Source organism: Peromyscus leucopus, chromosome X (genome assembly GCF_004664715.2).
Source record: "Peromyscus leucopus breed LL Stock chromosome X, UCI_PerLeu_2.1, whole genome shotgun sequence".
Taxonomy (NCBI): Eukaryota; Metazoa; Chordata; class Mammalia; order Rodentia; family Cricetidae; genus Peromyscus; species Peromyscus leucopus.
In genome coordinates, this window is record NC_051083.1 from 94131719 (window position 1) to 94150594 (window position 18876).

At 37.5% G+C, this 18876-nt stretch overlaps 1 protein-coding gene across 4 annotated transcripts in view; it reads left to right on the forward strand.

Moving 5' to 3' along the window:
* The window catches only part of Mid2 (midline 2), a 109363-nt gene that overhangs the window by 75371 nt on the left and 15116 nt on the right, over positions 1-18876 (forward strand). For 2 of the 4 annotated variants that reach the window (XM_028895146.1, XM_028895145.2), the window contains exons 5-7: positions 706-854; positions 15066-15193; positions 16329-16472. In XM_028895146.1, the coding sequence (XP_028750979.1) occupies positions 706-854; positions 15066-15193; positions 16329-16472 (421 nt within the window). Of the gene's footprint in view, positions 1-705; positions 855-15065; positions 15194-16328; positions 16563-18876 lie in introns of all 4 variants that reach the window. The other 2 variants (XM_028895147.2, XM_028895143.2) reach the window with 1 other exon arrangement.

Below are 18876 nucleotides of genomic sequence, written 5' to 3' on the forward strand. Positions count from 1 at the left end.
AGATATAATAGATGAAAGGGAGAGAACAGAGTCAAATAACTGAAGATTTCTAAGCAGGGAACTGAAGAGTAAGGGTTAAAAAGGGATCAGGTTAGAGGCTCCATGCAGCCTCTGTATGTTTTTTGGCTTGTTGGCCTGCTGGTAAATGATAGTGATTATAAACCCTTGCTGTGGGTACAATGGGAAATGTTGCAAGTACCTCATTTGATGACCAATACTTTGTGCCATGCTGGGTGGTTCCAGCTAACATGAACTGAAGTTTCCAAGAATACAATTCGGTAGGTGTAAAGACACTTAGAGAAATATATGCAGCTACTCAAAAATGAGCTACTTTTGTTAAATGTGTGCAAAAACATATTGCCAATAAAATGTAAACAACGGTGATCTCTAGGTGGTAGAATTTCTTTTTACGTTTGTACTTATTTTTTGTAATTAACATACATTGCTTTTACATTCAGAACAATGTTATTAATACAAAGAGAAGATAGATAACAGAGAAATGGCTGAGTGCAAAGTAAATAATCAAGATATAGTTTGGGCGAGAGACTTAGCAGCCGGGATGAGAAGGTGAACAGTTGATGCAGGGGCCATGGGATATTAACAACCCTCACTTTTATAATCACTGGGGCGGATCTCCTTCATGTTATTTTATTGTTTTTAATTAAACACAGTATGTTTTATCTCATCTCTTACCCATCTTTTAAGGTTATGAAACTGAGAAAATTGGCACAGCAGGTTGCTAATTGCCGCCAGTGTCTTGAACGGTCAACAGTCCTCATCAACCAAGCTGAGCACATCTTGAAAGAAAATGACCAAGCACGGTTTCTACAATCTGCAAGAAATATCGCTGAAAGGTATATATGCTCCTCATACTCTTTTGAAGTGCCTGCTCTTGTGAAAAGGGGCTGGCTCAAACTCAATTCTCTTCAGCCATTGTCTAGTAGCTGCCCCCTGAAGATTTTTACCAGCTAGGTAATTATTGAGCCTCAGTGATAAATTACCCTGCAGATTTCTGGGCCCTTTTCACTGTCTTTGCGGTCTGCCAGCTGTTTTAACGCACAGCCTTAAGCTTCCTGCTAGGTCTTGAGCAATCTGTTACTGTTGTGGTATATGAGAAGAGAAACACTGGATTACATTGGTAGGATGTGTCTTTCCTAAGCCTATGCACTTTAAAAAAAAAATCAAATTCACCCCTATTCTCTTGCCTCCAACTTCTCTCCTATGCCTTTATTCTACTTTTCCCTCCCTACTTCATGTGTTCTCTTTTTTTCAAAACTACTGAGTTCACTTCTTGTCTGTATGTGTGTTGGTGTATGTAAAGTTTTCATTGTTTGCACTTAGGTTTTTCTTGCATAAATCCCTTAGAATGGTAATTCTTCAGCTTTTGTTTAATCACTTGGTCTTTAGAAAAATTAATGTCATGAGCATTGTTCCAGAGTGTCAAAGAACTCATGGGTCATTAACAGTCTATCTATTGGCCCAGAGTCAATGCTTTAAAGCAAATAATTGCCCAGTACAGCCACCAATTCTTCAAGGGGCTGCAGTAGACCATTAGGCCATATTGTGGGGATTTATTAAGGCAACTCCACATAGTTAAAAAGGAGGTTTATTTTGGGGGTAACTTACAGCTAGTAAAGGGGTTGGTTACAGGATCCGGGAGAGGTGAGGTGCAGTCTAGCTGGGTTCTCTGGAGAACTCCACTCGGTCTACTATCCAGCATCTTGGATCACCAGGAACCCAGAGAGCCGGCATATCTAGATCTTGGGTCTTAAGGCCCTGCCTCAGATAGGTGTGACAGTTACCAGAAGCCTCACTGGGGGTAGTACTTTCAGGTCAAGCTAGAATAGCTAGCTACCCACTACAAGACCAGATATGATCTCTTTTACAAATTTCCCTCTTATTCATTGAAGACTTGGTTTTTAAGTTCATGGTCTTCCTCCTATTGGTACTGTCAACACTCTGGGAAAGTTCATTCAGACAACTAACCCATGTAATACTCTAACCGCCTAGCCATCCATCTTCTCTGACATCTTCTCCAGAGACTTCCAACTTGGATTCATTTCATCCACTCATTTTTCTGGACCGCAATGTCCAGTCATTATCATCCCTCAGAATCACACAATCTTCAACTAAAGCATCACATTTTCTAACCACAACCTCTTCTTAAATTCAACTTTATTGAGACCTCTAAGTCTTGAATCATATACTTCCCTATTTTGTACAAGTGACACTTATCTCTACTTTGTTCTAAGCTTACTTGGGCTTTGTGATTTATTACTTTAGCCAATCTTTTTTTCCCCCAATTCACCTTCCCATTACCCTTCAGATAATCAGTCTGACAAAATCCCAAACCTGAATCAGTGTACCTTTTTCCATGCTTGTATTGGACTTTCTGAATTTTGGTAGAGAAAAATCACACAACGATCACAGGACTGAGTGTGCAGTACTGACCTAACTCTTTCTGTGTTGCTATGGTCTGCTTTCTTTTCAACCTATCTCCATCATGCTATTTCAAATCTTACGTACTCACCTTAAATTTCAACACTGCCATGTTTCTACTCACATTTACTAAATTGTATAGATAATGGTCGGTATAAAATGACTTCTCATATCAAATTTCTAGACATAGTTATGTCCACATTCCTTACTTCCTCCTTCCTTCTGGTACTAATAAAAGATTTGTCTTCTCATTTGTGATTTAGTTATGTGCATCCTGGTTTCTTATATTTTTGGTTGTGAGCCTAGCCTTTAACGGCTGAGCCATCTCTCCAGCCCAACATCCTGGTTCCTTATAGCTTCAGTTTTCCACACAGTTGATGGTTTCACATCCACTTTTATGCCCACTAATGTCTCTATAGCCTAAAAACAAAATAAAAGCCCATAATTTTCTTCTACCTCGTACCGTCTCTAGTTGTCACTGGATTTCCCTTCTCTTTGCGGACAACTGTTTTCTATTTCCTCACTCTTTACTTTCATTAAATGTTAAATCTTGTTTGCATAAAAGTGATACTTTGTATATAGTTAGAATGTAAAATATAGCAAAATCATATTGCCAGAAACATCACTCTCCTATTATCCACTTTCTGCTCTCCAATGATGATGGTGATGATGATAACAAGTTATTTTATTTTGGGCACCTATTTTAACCCTTTATTAGTATTAACACAAAAAACTCTTACAAAAATTTTATAAGGTAGATATTAATATTTCCTGATTTTACAAATGAGACCATAAAACTTAATAAGCTTAAATAACTTGCCTAAGATCAACCAACTAGTGAGGGACAGAAGCAATGTTCAAATCTGAGGAGTTTTGCACCATTATCTACAATGTTGCAACAACACCAAGCAATTTAAATTCTGTTAGATATTCCTATTGATATGACATTGACATTGATATTTTATCTATTCTTCTTTTTAGATATTGACTTCTAAAAATTTGGCAATATTTTCAGTAACTATTTTGTCAAACATTTTAGCTTGCCTCCTTATTTTTTGAAAACTCCAATTATATGTTTATTAAGATGTTTGACATTGTCCTGTAGTTCACTGATGTTCTAGGGAGATTTTAGGGTTTTTTCTTCTGTAGGTTTCTGTTGATATTTTTCTAGTTCACTAGAATTTTGGTGTATAATGTTTAATCTTCTATTGACCCTTTGAATATATTTTTCATCTTAGATATTGCAGTTTCCATCTCTAGCAGATTGATTTGGGTCATTTCCAAATATCTTCCATCTCTGTAGGTTATATGTTGAATAATGCTGCAATGAACATATGACTGCAGATAGGTTTTTGACATATTGACTTTTTCCTTTGAGAAGTAAGAATATTGGATCATATAACAGTTCTATTTTTCATTTTCTGAGGAAGCTCCATGAAATTTGCTAAAATATATATAATAGCTACACTAATTTACATTCTCATCAACAGTATACAAGGATTCCTTTTCCTGATATTTTTGTCAACTTTTATGATTATTTTTTAAAATGATTGCCATCAAAGCCTACAAACTCAGATTTTCCAAAATTTTGCCAAATTGTGTCTTGGTTATTTGTTCTTGGTCATTTTTACTAGACACAAGTGACTTTAAGTTATGGGATCTTGTCTTCTTTGTTCATCTTTCTCTCTTTTATATTCTCTCTTACTCTTTTTCTAGGAGTATAATTAACTAGATAGTGGGCATCTAAGATTTTTCCTCTAATTGAAAAACAAAATTTTATCTGGGCCTTGTAATGTAGTCCAGTAATTCCAACTGTTAGGGAGGCAGAGACAAAAGGATTGAAAGTTCAAGTCCCGTTTGGGCTGTACTGAGTTGAAGGTCAACCTAAACAGCTTTAGTGCAATCTATCTCAAAGTAAAATGTAAAAAGAGTACTGAGGATGTAGCTCAGCCAGTTCCTACTACCACAAAAATGCCAAATAGCTGTTTCTTGTTTTCCATGATTTTCTTCCTCTTTCTATTTCTGCAACATTTATTTAAATTGCCTTTCATTTTTCATTTCATTAAAAGATACTCATTTTTCAAATAAGTATTTATTGATCATTGAGCACATTTGCCCTAAAACCCTCCATTTTCTCAGTGCTCTCTTCTGTTGGTCTCTTTTGTTCTTGAAAATTTCATCCCCATGGGAGGAATTACCCTTTCTGAGTAGATGGAGGATGGGTAGGAAGGAGGTAGGGGGAGGGAACTGGAGAAGGGGAAACTGTGGCTGGTATGTGAAATAAATGAATGAATGAATGAATGAATGAATGAATGAAAGCTTCACTTCCACTTTCATGTCATACATGATTTTATGAATCTGTATGAAATCTAGAAACCACAAATGAGAGGAAAGCATATGATGCTTTTTGAGACTGGCTTCATTTGCTTAATATGAATATCTCTAGTTGCCTTTATTTTCTAACCAATAAAATAGCTTCATTTTTCTTTATGGCCCCCAAAATACATTAATATATGCGTTAAACACACATGTGCATATATATCATATTTTCTTCATTCTCCTGTTGTTGTGCACCTAGGTTGGTTCCATAACTAGACTATTATGAATAGTGCTACAGTAAACATTGATATACAAGAATCTCTGTGATATGTTGACTTGGAGTCCTTGGGGTAAATACCCAGGAATGTTATAGCTGGGTCATATGGTAGATATATTTTTAATTCTTGAGTAGCCTCCATACTGATTTTTATAACTAGTTTACATTCCCACTAGCACTATATAAGAGTTTCCTTTTATCCATCTCCTGGCCAGAATTTATCATTTTTTAAATGGCTATCATTCTGACTTGGATAAGATGTAATCACAATGTAGTTTTTATTTGCATTTTTCTATGGCTAGTGAAGTTGAATTTTTTTTTCATGATTGTTGCTGCTTGTATTTCATCTTTCTATTTTTGGATTTGATCTGTGTGTATATATGCATGCATATGTGTATGAAGGTGCACATGTGTTTTCCCATGCACATTTATATGTGTGCGCATGTGGTGAGCAGGGGACAACCTTAGGTGCCATTACTCAGTCTCCATCCATTTTGTCTTTTGAGATGTGCTTTCTCACTGGCCTAGAATTAACCGAGTAGGTTAGGCTAGCTGGACAGTGAGCCTCAGGGTTCTACAAATCTGCCTTCCCAGCACTGGAATAATAAGTGTAGGCTACCATATCTGGCTATTTTTTTCATGTGGGTTCTGAGGATTGAACTCAGGTCCTCATGTATGTTGAGTATGCACTTTACCAACTGAGCTACCACCCCAGCCCCCACATTTTATCTTTTGATAACTATTCATGTCATAAACCCGTTTACTGATTGTATTGTTTGATTTATTGTTGTCCAGTGTTTTGAGTTCTTTATGTAGTCTAGATATTAGCCCTCTGATGATATAAAGTTAGCAAATGTTTTCTCCAATTCTGTTGGCTGTTTCATTACTCAGTTAACTATTTCCTTTGGTAGACAATTTTTTTAATTTCATGAGGTCCCATTTATCCATCGTTCACATTATTTCTTGAATGACTGGTCAAGTTATACTACAGAACCATATTAACTAGAATAACTAACTAAAATGATCCCTGACTCAAAAACAGAAATATAGATTGATAAAATTAGAATAGAAAATCCAGGTATGAACCCATACAGCCACAGCCACCTGATTTTTTACAAAGATGCCAAAAATACATATTGGAGGGGAAAAAAGCAGTCTCTTCAACAAATGGTGATTGGAAAAATGAATATCCACTTGTAGAAGAGTGAAGCTAGACCTCCACCTGTCACCCTGCATAAATATTAACTCCAAATGGATCAAAGATATTAATGTAAAACCTGAAACACTAAAATTGTTAGAGGATAAAAACAGGAGGAATATTTCCAGACATGTGGTAGGATGCAATTTTTTGTCTTTTTGAGACAGGGTCTCAATTTTAGCTGTTTTTACATGGAACTTTCTCTGCCACACAAACTGTCATCAAACTCTGAACAACACTCCTGCCTCAGCCTTCTGAGTGCTAAGAATAAAGACATGAACTGCCATAGTTGACTTTCTTAATTTTCTGTCCATCTTTCTATTAAAATTAAACCTTCAGCATTCGTACTTTTACTTACAAACATTCTATTAATTCCTTGAGAGTTTCATACATTGTATTTTTATCATATTCACCCTCCCCCCCAACTTTTCTCATATTCACCTCCACCTCCTTAGCTACCCAATTTCATAGTCTTTCTTTTTGCTCACCAATCATGTACAGTTTGTGCTACTCTTAGATGTGCATCCTGCCCTGTAATGCGGCTGACAGACCAGGAGTTGCACCATTAAAGAAAACTGACATTCCATCTCTATCAAATGCTATTAAATGCAAATAGCTCCTCAGGTAGGGGTGGGACTCCATGCCCATCTTCCCTCCTCCATACTGAGATTTTTGTCTGAATTGAACTAGTTAGTGCATGTCTTGGGCATGCTGTGAGAACTGTTGAGTTCATATGTGCAACGGCCCTGTTGTGTCCGGAAAACAGTTTCTTTGAAGTCCTTCATTACTTCTGACTCTTAAAATTTGTATGTCCACTCTTCCTTGAAGATCCATGATCCTTGAGGAGAGGAATATCTTATAGGCATCCTAAATGGGATAAGCACTCTGTAGTCTCCTATTCTTTGCATGTTGACCACATGTGGGTCTCAGTGTTGATTGCTATCTACTGTAAGAAAATATCACCTAGAATCCTATAGTAGAAATATATATGCGATAGAAAGAGTTTAAATGAAGGTACTCTATAATAGGGGGATAACACCCCAACTAGATACCACAGCCTAACACATTAAAAAAACTCAGTGCAAAGGAATGGGTTATCTGTTTTGGAATTTATGGTCAGTGGGATCCCATAGATCCTGAATAACATTATAGACTATTGCCATTGCTCTTGGTTATTCTGCAGAACTCAGTGCTGAGAATTTATTGCTGAAGACACCACATAACTTGAATCATAAAACATGTAGAAATTAAGCAGGTACTGGCCTATTTTCAAAGTGATGGAAAGTACTATATAAACTACTATAAGAGAAAAGTAATCATCAATATCACTGAACTGTGAACTCCAGGAACTACAATAAGGACTGGCCTGGCAAGATACAGCTACTGGTAAAATAGTGGCACAAATGCCACGGGTGTAACCAATCTCTTTCTGCTTCATGAGATGGAATTCATACCTGGAATCATTAATGGGGACAAGAATCTGTGGTTAGATAGGTCATAATCCCTTGGCGATGACCTATTGTACTGTTGTTCTGCTAAATGGCCATAGTGTTAAAATGAGTCCTAATGAGTTATTGCCATACCCATAGAGTAGTGCATTTCTCAACCCTCATCAGAGCACAGCTATGTTGATGATTCCCAAATCTCTATGTAAATCTTTTCATGGGCTCAAGTGTGTGGAAAATGATCCTTGTTTCTTTCTTAGCATTCTATTGTTATTTTGTTTTTTATAAACTATTTGCTTATGTCTTTAGAAGCCCTGCATTGTGTTAGTTTTCTTCAAGTTTATTCCTCTTTTATGGGCACGTAGATTCATGAATATGCCACTTTTTAAAAGCATTTAGGAGACAAGTTAATGCTAAATGAAAATTAATTTACTACCAGTTTAGCCAAAACATGGAAAGACTTCTATATTCTTTCAGTCCTTCTATTTCAGAGTTCCAGTGTTATAGAAAAGATGAAACAAAAGTCAGGAGATATACATAGGTTAAGATATCAGAACTGTGTGAAATATTTTTCTAGGAGGCAAGTTCCTCTGATTGGCACCAGCACTTAAGCCTTTCCCTATACCCAGCACAGGATTCTTGGGGAAATGATAATTCTTTGGGATTCATTGTTTAGGCTCTCTGGTAGCCAAAGGGAGAGGCACAAGTGTCTGTATAGTATCTCCTCTCCAGCCAGGCCCATTACATCACTTTCTGTACTTCCCTGAATAACTGGTAAACTTTTGACTTCCCTTTTAAATTTCAGCACTGAAAGGTGCTGGGAAGCTATGAGGGGGCGGGGGCAATTTGTTGCTTAGTGAACTTTGCTGTAGGATTATAAGACAGAGTGCCAGCTTTTTATTGTTGGATCTCGGCTGTCAGTTCTGTAGGTGTTTTCTTTTGGGTCTGTTTCCCTTGGAAGGAATCATGCACCCTCCTGCTTTGGGGAGGCAGTGTGCATGAAGTATATGGAGTGGGGCAGGCTTATAGGCCCTGCTGTCAGCCTTCTAGGGGCCAAGCAGGGAAGGAGACTGAGACATTCCAGACTTTTTTTTTTAAGTAAAATGTCAAAACTCTGCCGAAGTAAACCTCACATCTCCTGCCAGGCTAAGGAAAGGGCAGGCTGAGTGGATCTGTAGCTCTTGCTAGTCTTCATGCAAACTTTCATCTTTGTGTCACTAAATGAGCTCGATGTTGTTGGCTTCCTCATCCAGCTTCCTCTGGTCTGTTGTTGGTTACTGAACATCTGTCCCTTTCTAGCTTCCAAACATTTGTTGACAATCTCTTAGTTGCTGGCATCTATTTGTTTCATTCTCTTTGTCTTTGTGGGTTTAGGCCATTTTTATTCTTTTTCCTTCCAGTGGGATATTAGAAAAGCAGAAATGAAATATATATTGAAACCACTATATTTAACTGTCCTTACTCTGCAGGCCTCTGAAATGTTTTCTCCTATCTTAACATTATTGAAAGTGTTCTTTTCAAGGTCACCAAAAGAAGACCTTGTTGCTAAATATAAAAGATGCTTCTTTGTTTCATCTTTGCCTTTCATCTTATTGGTATCTCAGGAGCATGTGTCCTTACTGACCACGTTTACTTGCAATCTCCCTGTTTTGTCTCTCATAAAAATTCCCGTTACCTGTCTGCTTTTCTTTCCTTTTCTTTATTTCTCTTTCTTTTCTTCTTTCATCATTGAGAGCAGCTCTTCCTTGATCTATTTCCTTAATGATACTGTTCTTCCTGATTCAATATGAGGACAGTTTCTTCTCCCTGCACACAGTTTTCCTTACAAATCCATTAGCTTTTAAAGCTTCAATTTCCATTTAATTATGATCAAATGCTATGTTGATGATTCCCAAATCTCTATGTAAATCTTTTCATGGGCTCAAGTGCATGGAAAATGACTATCCATGTGATACCACTTGAGAATCGTCTACCCAATATAAATATCTTTTTCTCTGGGCTCTCACAGAATCTGAAATTCATCCCTATTCTTATTCATTGTATTGTATTAAGGTACTATCACTTTACATAAAATGAAATTTTAGCTGGGAGACGTATACTCTTCCAACACTTATTTGATGATCTTGTGTGATGATCAAGGCTTTGAAATATTGCCATGAGATGCTAATGTATAAACACAGAATTAGGTTATATATGGTATGCTGAGAGCATTTGTATCATTGCATGCATCTCAGTTATTTGTTTTGTAAGAATTTTATGAAGGGGACCAATGAGATGGTTCAGAAGTTAAGAGCACTTTCTGTGTAATCATGAAGACTAGAGTTAAGATCCTACCACCTGGGCTGGAGAGATGGCTCACAGGTTAAGAGCACTGGCTGTTCTTCCAGAGGTCCTGAGTTTAATTCCCAGCAACTACATGGTGGCTCACGGCCACTTATAATGAGATCTGGTGCCCTCTTCTGGCATGTAGGCATACATGCAGGCAGAACTCTGTATACATAATAATTAAATCTTTTATAAAAAAAGATCACACTGCCGGGTGGTGGTGCCGCATGCCTTTAATCCCAGCACTCAAGAGGTGGTACATGCCTTAATCCCAGCACTCAAGAGGCAGAGCCTGGTGAATCTCTGAAAAAAAAAATCACACCACCCACACAAGATAATTGGCCTACCCATGTCTGTAATCCCAACTCTGAGTGGTACAGAGACAGGAGGATTGCTGAAACTGTCTGGATTCTAGTACACATGAAAAACATGGACTCCATGTTTGGGGAGAGATCTTATCTCAAAGGAATAAGTGGATAATGATAGATGAGTACTCAACATCCTCTTCTGGTGTCTGCATGAATGCATAGGCTCATATACCTGCACACACACACACACACACACACACACACACACACACACAAATAAATAGATGAATAAATTTTTTTAAATTTTTATGAAGTGGAATTAGTGTCAACAAATATTTAATTATATACTGTTTTGATATACAGTTATTCTCTGACATATCTATCAATTTCAGTTCCAATAAGATATGTACATCAGCACTGAGATACAGCTCCATACTGTTATCCTCAGTAGCCTGAAGAGTTCTCCTAAACTTTCAGAGACCTCATTCCAGACCAAACCAGGATTCATGGATTTGATGTAGAAAAGAATTTCAAAACTAGCCAGTATGCTGAAACAGAGTTGGAGATTTTGTTAAAGATATTTTAATATGACATTAAGTACAAGGGTTAGGAGAAAGAGGTACCCATGAAAACAAAACACACCCACGAGCATGAATGTGACCTTCCCTAAGAGAGTTACAGAGAGGAAATCATAGCCATGTATGGATATGAACTCCTCAAGGGAGTCACAGACAATAAGACATACACAGAGGATAGGTGTGGGCTCTTCAAGGAAGAGTCATAGAAAATAAAGCGTACCAAAGTTGTGGATATGGGCTCCACAAGGGAGACATACATATAGCATTAACCATATATACCATTGTGGTAGCTCTCAGTTACAGCTTAGAAAGGTTACTAGCTAAGAAACCTTCTTCCTCTCTCTCTCTCTCTCTCTCTCTCTTTCTCTCTCTCTTTTTTTTTTTAAATAATTGAGGTTATATGGTGGCTCTGGAGATGCCTTGGACTGAATTCTCATCTGATGGGTAAAACCAGAAGACATTTTGGTCTTGCAAGGGGCTTAATACATGCCTTTTCTCTGTAAAAGAGCTTTCTAGTGAGATTCTAGAAAAATACAGGTTTACAGCTGAGAAGTGAGAAAGTCAAGCAGTTGTTAATTGTGCTAAAATACTTCCTTCATTTCTGGCAAGAAGCCTTTGATTTCTGGTGAGAGGCCCTGCCTTTCGCATGTTCCCAAATTTTCCCTGTCTTTTTATTTTGCCTCATGTAGGCATTATTTAGTATAGACATAAAAGCTCTTATATTATCTTTACTTGTAATCTAAATGTGTTTTAATCTTAATTTTCATTTCTTCAATTTCTCATGTATTTGGATTTTTTTTGAGGCAGAATCTTGTTATGTAGCCCAGGCTGGCCTGGAACTCGTGATCTTTCTACATCAACTTCCTGAGTTCTGGGATTCCAGGTGTGTGCCAACATGCTCTGCTATGTACTTGCTCTTTAAAATCTTGTCAGCTATTGTCCCCATAGGACATTGTTACTATTACTGCTGTTGTTGCTGCTGTTATTTTTGAGACAGGGTATCAGTGTGTAGGCTTGGCTAACTTAGAACAACTCCCTAGTACGGGCTGGTCTCAAATCCTAGAAATCTTCCTACTGCAGCCTCTTGAGTTCAGGGATTAAAGGTATGCACCACCACATCCGGCTTGTTTTCATGTTGTTGTTTTACTTTTTTACATTTATTTGTTTGCTTGTTTTTCACTCATTTATTTATGTCTCTTTGTGGGTATGTGTGTGAACTCATAGGAGTGAGATCGGAAAACAACTTATGAGAGTTGATTCTCTCCTTTCACAGTGTGAGTTCTGGAGATCAAACTCAGGGAATCAGGCTTGGTGACAAACACCTTTACCCACTGACCATCTCACTGGCCCCATTGTTTTCATATTTTTTGAATCCCTTTTTTTCAGGTGTGTGTGTGTGTGTGTGTGTGTGTGTGTGTGTGTGTGTAGAGTCAATTAGAGGATTGAACCCAGAGATGTTTGACTGCTTAATCCGTCCCTTTCAGTTTTGTTTGCACTCTCGTGCCTGTCACAGACAGTGATCTCTCGGGCAGAAAACACAGCACTACACTGTCACCTGCAGCAGCCTAAGGAGCGCTTTTCAGAGACCTTCACTCAAGTGAAGACAAGGTTCTTGACTACCAAAAGAACTTCAGGCCGAGTCAATACGAAGCGGAATTGGAGTGTATTAGGAAGGAAGTTTAACATAGATGTGAACGTGGGTGTCAACAGAAAGAAAGGTGCTTGGGAAAAGGATACAATACAGTCAAGAGCATGAGTTTGGGCTTCTCAAGAAAGCCTTCCCCCTGAATGCCTTAGCAGTAGCTGAATAGAAGATTTTAGAGGCTTTTGAATTATATAGCTTGGGGTGTTTCAAAAGAAACGCCTCTACTCTGTCTCTTTTCTCCTTTTTGATAAGTGAAATAATGGAATGTGTCTGTAGGAGCCTTGGGTAAGATTGCAACCTGATAAGGCAAAACCAGGGGTTCTATAGGTTACACAAGGGTGTTAAGACATGCCTTTTATTGTAAATGGGGTTGTTATTGTGAGATCCCTTAACAGTTGAAGGCTTATAACAGACATCCCTTAATTTTCCTGCCCTGCTATCCCACCTCATTACTACGTCACTTACTGCTTATTCCTAGGGGACTTAAAAGATCTGATTGACTTCCCTCCAGTATAGCTTTAAAACTGCTCTTAAAACATAAATGTAGGCATATCACTCCTTTATCTAAATTGCTCCAATGGCTCCTATTATTCTTGGGTTAAAGGTCTAAGCTAAAAACAGATCATATAATACCCTACATGATTTTGCCTCACTCTCTACCCTTTAAGCAAGGGGGAACATATTTAGCCTTTGTTAAGTATTCATCATGTAGATCATGGCTTAAAAGTAACTTCCAGCCAGACATGGTGGCACACGACTTTAATCCCAGCACTCTGGAGGCAGAGACTGAGGCAGAGGCAGAGGCAGGTGGATCTTTGAGTTTGAGGCCAGCCTGGTCTACAGAGTGAGTTCTAGGTGAACCTGTGCTACACAGAGAAACCCTGTCTCAAACAACAACAACAACAACAACAACAGCAAAGTAACTTCCTCTGGGAGAGTTGTCTTTGTATTGAGTTTATCGCTTATTTATTTATACTGTCATGTAGTATATTCCAGAAACATCTTCATTTTCAGAAATAGTCAAGAGCTATTGTTTATAGATATGCAGCAGAGTATATGTTTTTGCTCAATTCCTCATCCCTTTACAAACGGCTCAGTATAAAAAAAAATTCTGTTCTGATTTTACTCTACTCCATGCCTCTTCTGTCCACTAGAACATACATAGTGTTTCCAAGGTAATGTTTTCTTCCATCTTGCCATTTGTATGCACAAGGACCTTCATTGACTCTGATTTAGAAGGTCTGATACAGGACTGAAACCTGACTATTTTTGTAAAAGCTCCCCTAGATAAGTCTGATTAATCATGGGATCAGAAGAATTGCTGACATACATAAAAAGTACACTTAAAATTAGGGATAAATAAATGGTTATGGAAACAGAGTTTAGAATCAAATGGATATGGATTCAATTAAATTTTGACTTTTACTATTGTGTGTGATCTTGGCAGCTTACTTAGCTTTTAAATGTGCATGCTTCCTCACTTACAAAATGGAAATAACATCTACTACATAACATTGTGGTAAGGAGAAAATTAGATAATTTATGTAAATTTTCACTTTCATGCACAGTGCCTTATGTATATACTAAGCATTCCATAAATGTTAGCATCATATTGTTGTTGTAAGTCATTCAGTTAGTCATTTAACATATATTTATTCACTATATGTCTAACATTGTTTTAGGAACTATAGAAGACGATATAAGTGATACACAATAGGATCCTTATTGCTGGGTCTCTTCAAAGTGTTGGGGAGATGAACCCAAGGATGTAACTCAGTTGGCAGAGTGTTTGCCTAGCATCCACTAAGCTGTGGGTTGAATCCCCAGCACATCCTAAATTGGACATGGTGGCACATGTCCATCTTCCTGACCCTCAGGAGATGGAAGTAGGAAAATCAGGAGTTCAAGGTTATTCTTGGCTGTATAGCAAGTTCAAGATTAGCCTGCAATACATGATACGCTATCTCAAATAAATAAATAAATAAATAAATAAATAAATAAATAAATAGATGGGAAAGAAGGAAAGAACTCATTTGGGACATGAAATTATCACAGCATTATGCAGTCAGAGAATAATATAATATAATGAAATATAAATATTGTAAAAGATAAAATAATGAATAGTATTAATGGGAAGGCATTAATCCAGCATGTTGGTTTGTCAGTTAGCATGAAAAAAGAGATGTAGAAAAACAATCTTAAACTGCTCTTACCAAGCCAGCAGAGGTCTACTTTGATGCTGCCTGCCAGATGGAAAATGATGCAGAGGGGAAAAAATCCTGTATTTACTTCTCAAAATTAAGACAGGATGGAGGAGTGTGTTTGAGGGGTGAACATATGTGTATAAATATGGTACAACTCTTAATTGGTTCCTTACGATTAAAATTGAAACTGTTTCCGTTGGAAAGGCAGAGATATAGTATTTTCACTTGCAAGTGATTTATTTTTACCTCGTTAAATCAGAAATCAAACACTAGATGAAGGTTCCAAGCCTATTTTGATGTATATTGATGTTTTTTTTTTCTTTTCAGGGTCGCTATGGCAACTGCATCTTCTCAAGTTCTGATTCCAGACATCAATTTTAATGATGCCTTTGAAAACTTTGCTTTAGATTTTTCTAGAGAAAAGAAACTATTGGAGGGGCTAGACTATTTAACAGGTGTGAATGTACTGTGCTTTCCTTCCCATTTTTTCTTTCTGTTCCCTTTTAGTCTAAAGTAATCTGAAAAGGAAAAGATTTACGAAGAGAATTTTTTTTTAATAAGCCTTTACATAACACATGTACCTTTTCAGAAAAGATCAGGTATGTTCAGGGTAGTATGGTTGTAGACCACATGTACCTTTTTAGAAACAATATATTTTAGTTCATGTTACATAAAAGAAAAGTGGACATCTTAGGGGCTATGGCTCATTGGCAGGGTTCTCAACCAGTATTTCATATAGTTCAGTCCTCAGTAGCAGCAAAAAATAAGAGTTTTATCAAAACAAATTTGTCAGATTTGTTTCTTATAAAGTATCATATCATTTCCCTAAGCTGTTAGGACTCAGAATTAGTTTTCCAGACAAATTTTTCACAACAAATAGGTGTCAGAAGCTACAATGGTTAAACTGATTGAAATAAAGACTAATAAATATCCATAAGCAATGCAAAGTAAAAGATGAAACCAGCTTATTAAGAATGCTTGGTACTTTCAGGATTACTCAATGTTTGTTTCTTGAGAAAAATCTACACACAACCTTATTGTTTGAAGTGATATTGTTATTGTATCAATGCAGCTATTATTTGTTATCTCCTTCCTTCCAGATACTGTATATTAACTTTGTATCATTATTCTTCATAACAAATCTATACGGCAATGTCCATTTTACAGTGGGAAATTCTTATTAATTTGCATTTTAAATACTGTCAAATGTCTAGGAAAAGATTATTTTGAAATAAAAATAGGTTGAAGTCCATGTAACAAGAAAACAGTATTTTGCTTTGCTATATACATATGTGTTTTGACAGGCATTCTAAAAAAGTGGAGAAGTCATTACAATTACTTAGTCTTATATATTTGCCACGAAAGTGGTTGGAGAGAGCTTGAGGTCTCAGCACATTGTTTCAGTCTGTATGGTTCTTGCCAAAGTTTGTCTATTAAGACAATTTCTCCAGAGCTGGGGATGTTACTCAGTGGTACTGTGCTTGTCTAGCATGGGCTTGTCTAGCATGGGCTTAATCCTCACAGCTGAAAAAAATAACACAAGAAACAAAAACTCCTACCTCTTACCATTTTCTTTATGTTTTTTTTCAGCCCCAAACCCACCATCTATCCGAGAAGAACTCTGTACTGCCTCCCATGACACCATTACAGTCCATTGGATCTCGGATGATGAGTTCAGCATCAGCTCCTATGAGCTTCAGTACACCATATTCACTGGCCAGGCTAACTTCATCAGTAAGTCATGGTGTAGTTGGGGCCTGTGGCCAGAGATAAGGAAATGTAAGGAAGCAGTAAGCTGCTCAAGATTGGCCGGTGCGCCACGAGGCAAGTGTTTGTAAGACATGTGAGGTTGTTTAGTATAGACTTTCATAGACAGTGTAAGCTCCCCAGGGGATTGTAAAACATTACTGATGGCTCATAAGCCAGTTGTGTGTTTTCTTGCTGGGTAGTCACTGGGATCAGCCATAATGGGTTATGTAATCCTTAGCCTTTTCTTAGTCCATACAACTCCACTGATCCAAGTGCTGCTTAATATTTGTTTCTGGGTAGCTAAGTCACCACTATTCCATGTGTGTGAACCTCCCATTTCATTGTCATGACAAAATTATGTTCAAAGACCATCGCTTCCTTTATTAAACCTATTTGTGTCTATGAACTTGTAGCTTAGTTTTCTGCTCCTGTCATTCTTCTCTTTACTATTTCTGCATTTCCACGAGTAATTCCAGTAAATATAGAAACATGACAGAGCCAGGTACAGTGACTCATGTTGATAACCCCAACATGAAGGAGGTTGAGGTAGTAGAATTGCAATTTCGAGGCCTGTGTAAAAAAAAAAAAAAGCAGTATCAGTAGATCAGTAGATCCTAGCTACAGATGTTTAAAAGGCTGTTCTTCAGCCTCCATGTTAAGTTGGGTTCACTTTCTGTTGAACTGGAGAGAGACCAGGCACAGTAGGAACTTAACTGATTGACTGCACTCAGTAGGCATTGAACAGAAAGGTCCCCTCATTTCACGGGAGGGAGGGGTTTGGGGTAGAGAAAGCAATGGAAACTGTAATGAGTCTTTTTCTGCCCCACAGGCCAGCTCCCAAATAATGACACAGAGACTTATTATTTATTAATTATGAAAGTTCAGCCTTTAGCTTAGGCCTGTTTTCAACTAGTTCTTATAACTTAAATTAACCTGTTTATGGTAATCTACGTTTTATCACATGGCGTTACCTCTCTTCCATCTTGCACTTCCTGTTTCCTCTCCATGTCTCCTGGCATCTCCTGCAACTCTATTATCTCTTCCTTATTCCTCTCTCTGCCCAGAAGTCCCACCTATACCTCCTGCCTAACTATTGGTCATTCAGTTCTTAATTAAGCCAATCACAACAATATATCTTCACATACTGTACAAATATTCCACAATAGGAAACAAAGCAGAAAGAAAGCTGAATGCAAGCAGTTGCTTTTGCAAAGCTACAAATTAATATTTTCTTTTACTTTGTACTTTGCATTGATGTTTATCTTCACAGACCAACATGAACAGACTTTATTCAAATATGCCCTCCTTGTGGGCTTTCTTTTTCTATTTGGTGACAATTCATGGGCAGAATTCTGTTTTGTGACAGTAGTGGGGAGGAGAGATAAGCAGATATTTGGGAGTAAAACATTAAAAAACACTTGCCTCATGCAGCTCCAATCTAAGCCACTTGACTCATGTGATCATGTGTTCCTGGGCATCTCTTTAGATTATGAAGTCACAAGCTCTAAGGCCTTACTGTAAGTTTCCTCTTCCAGTTTCCTCTGTAAGTTCCGGAAGCCAGTGTCAAAGACAGGAACTGTTGTCTACCTTCCTGATAGGGGAAGAGCAATCCCCTCCCAGAAACTGAGAACAGGTCTGAGAATTGACAAACCTAAAAACTGTCACCTCTGGTTTCAAAGCAACAGAATCCTTTGTAAATGAAGGCCTAATGCTACTAATGATAAGGTTAATAGCATCTTAAAGGAATCCTAATCTTCTCTTCTACCAGAGAAGCAAACATCTCTGCTTGAACGTTGCTAGTGAGGGCATGTTCATTTTCATGAAAACATCCATTTGATTGTTGGACAGTATACATTATCTCCAGTACTTCCTTGGAAGGGGCCTGTTTCTCTTTGTAAATAATGACAAAAGTAAGGCCTTGTGTGCATTCTGCTCTGCCATTCTCACTCATATTCTCTCATTTAGTCCTCATGTGCTCTTAGCCTTCTCAAAGAGATTGTACTGACTCAAATTTTATATATGAAGAAATTGGTGTTCAAGCTAAGTGAGTTTCCCAAGGATATAGAACTCCAAAAGGATGGGGTCAAGATCGGAACCTGTGACTGCCAGACTTCAAGCTTGGTGTTCCTTAATTAATCTTTTTGTGCCTCATTAACAAACTTATTCCATCTGTCACATAACAGTTCCTTAGGCATTTTAGGTAACTCATATGTAACTACTAAAGTTACATTTTTATATCTCAACATTTTTAGTTCTTTTGATGCTCCTCATACAATATGTTTTTCAGACCTTTTATCAGCTTAGTATTCTTTTTATGGACAATCTTCTGTTGGTCAAAGTGCTTTTAAAATGTGCTTTGTGTCAAAAGTGAATAAAAGTGGTTTGACTT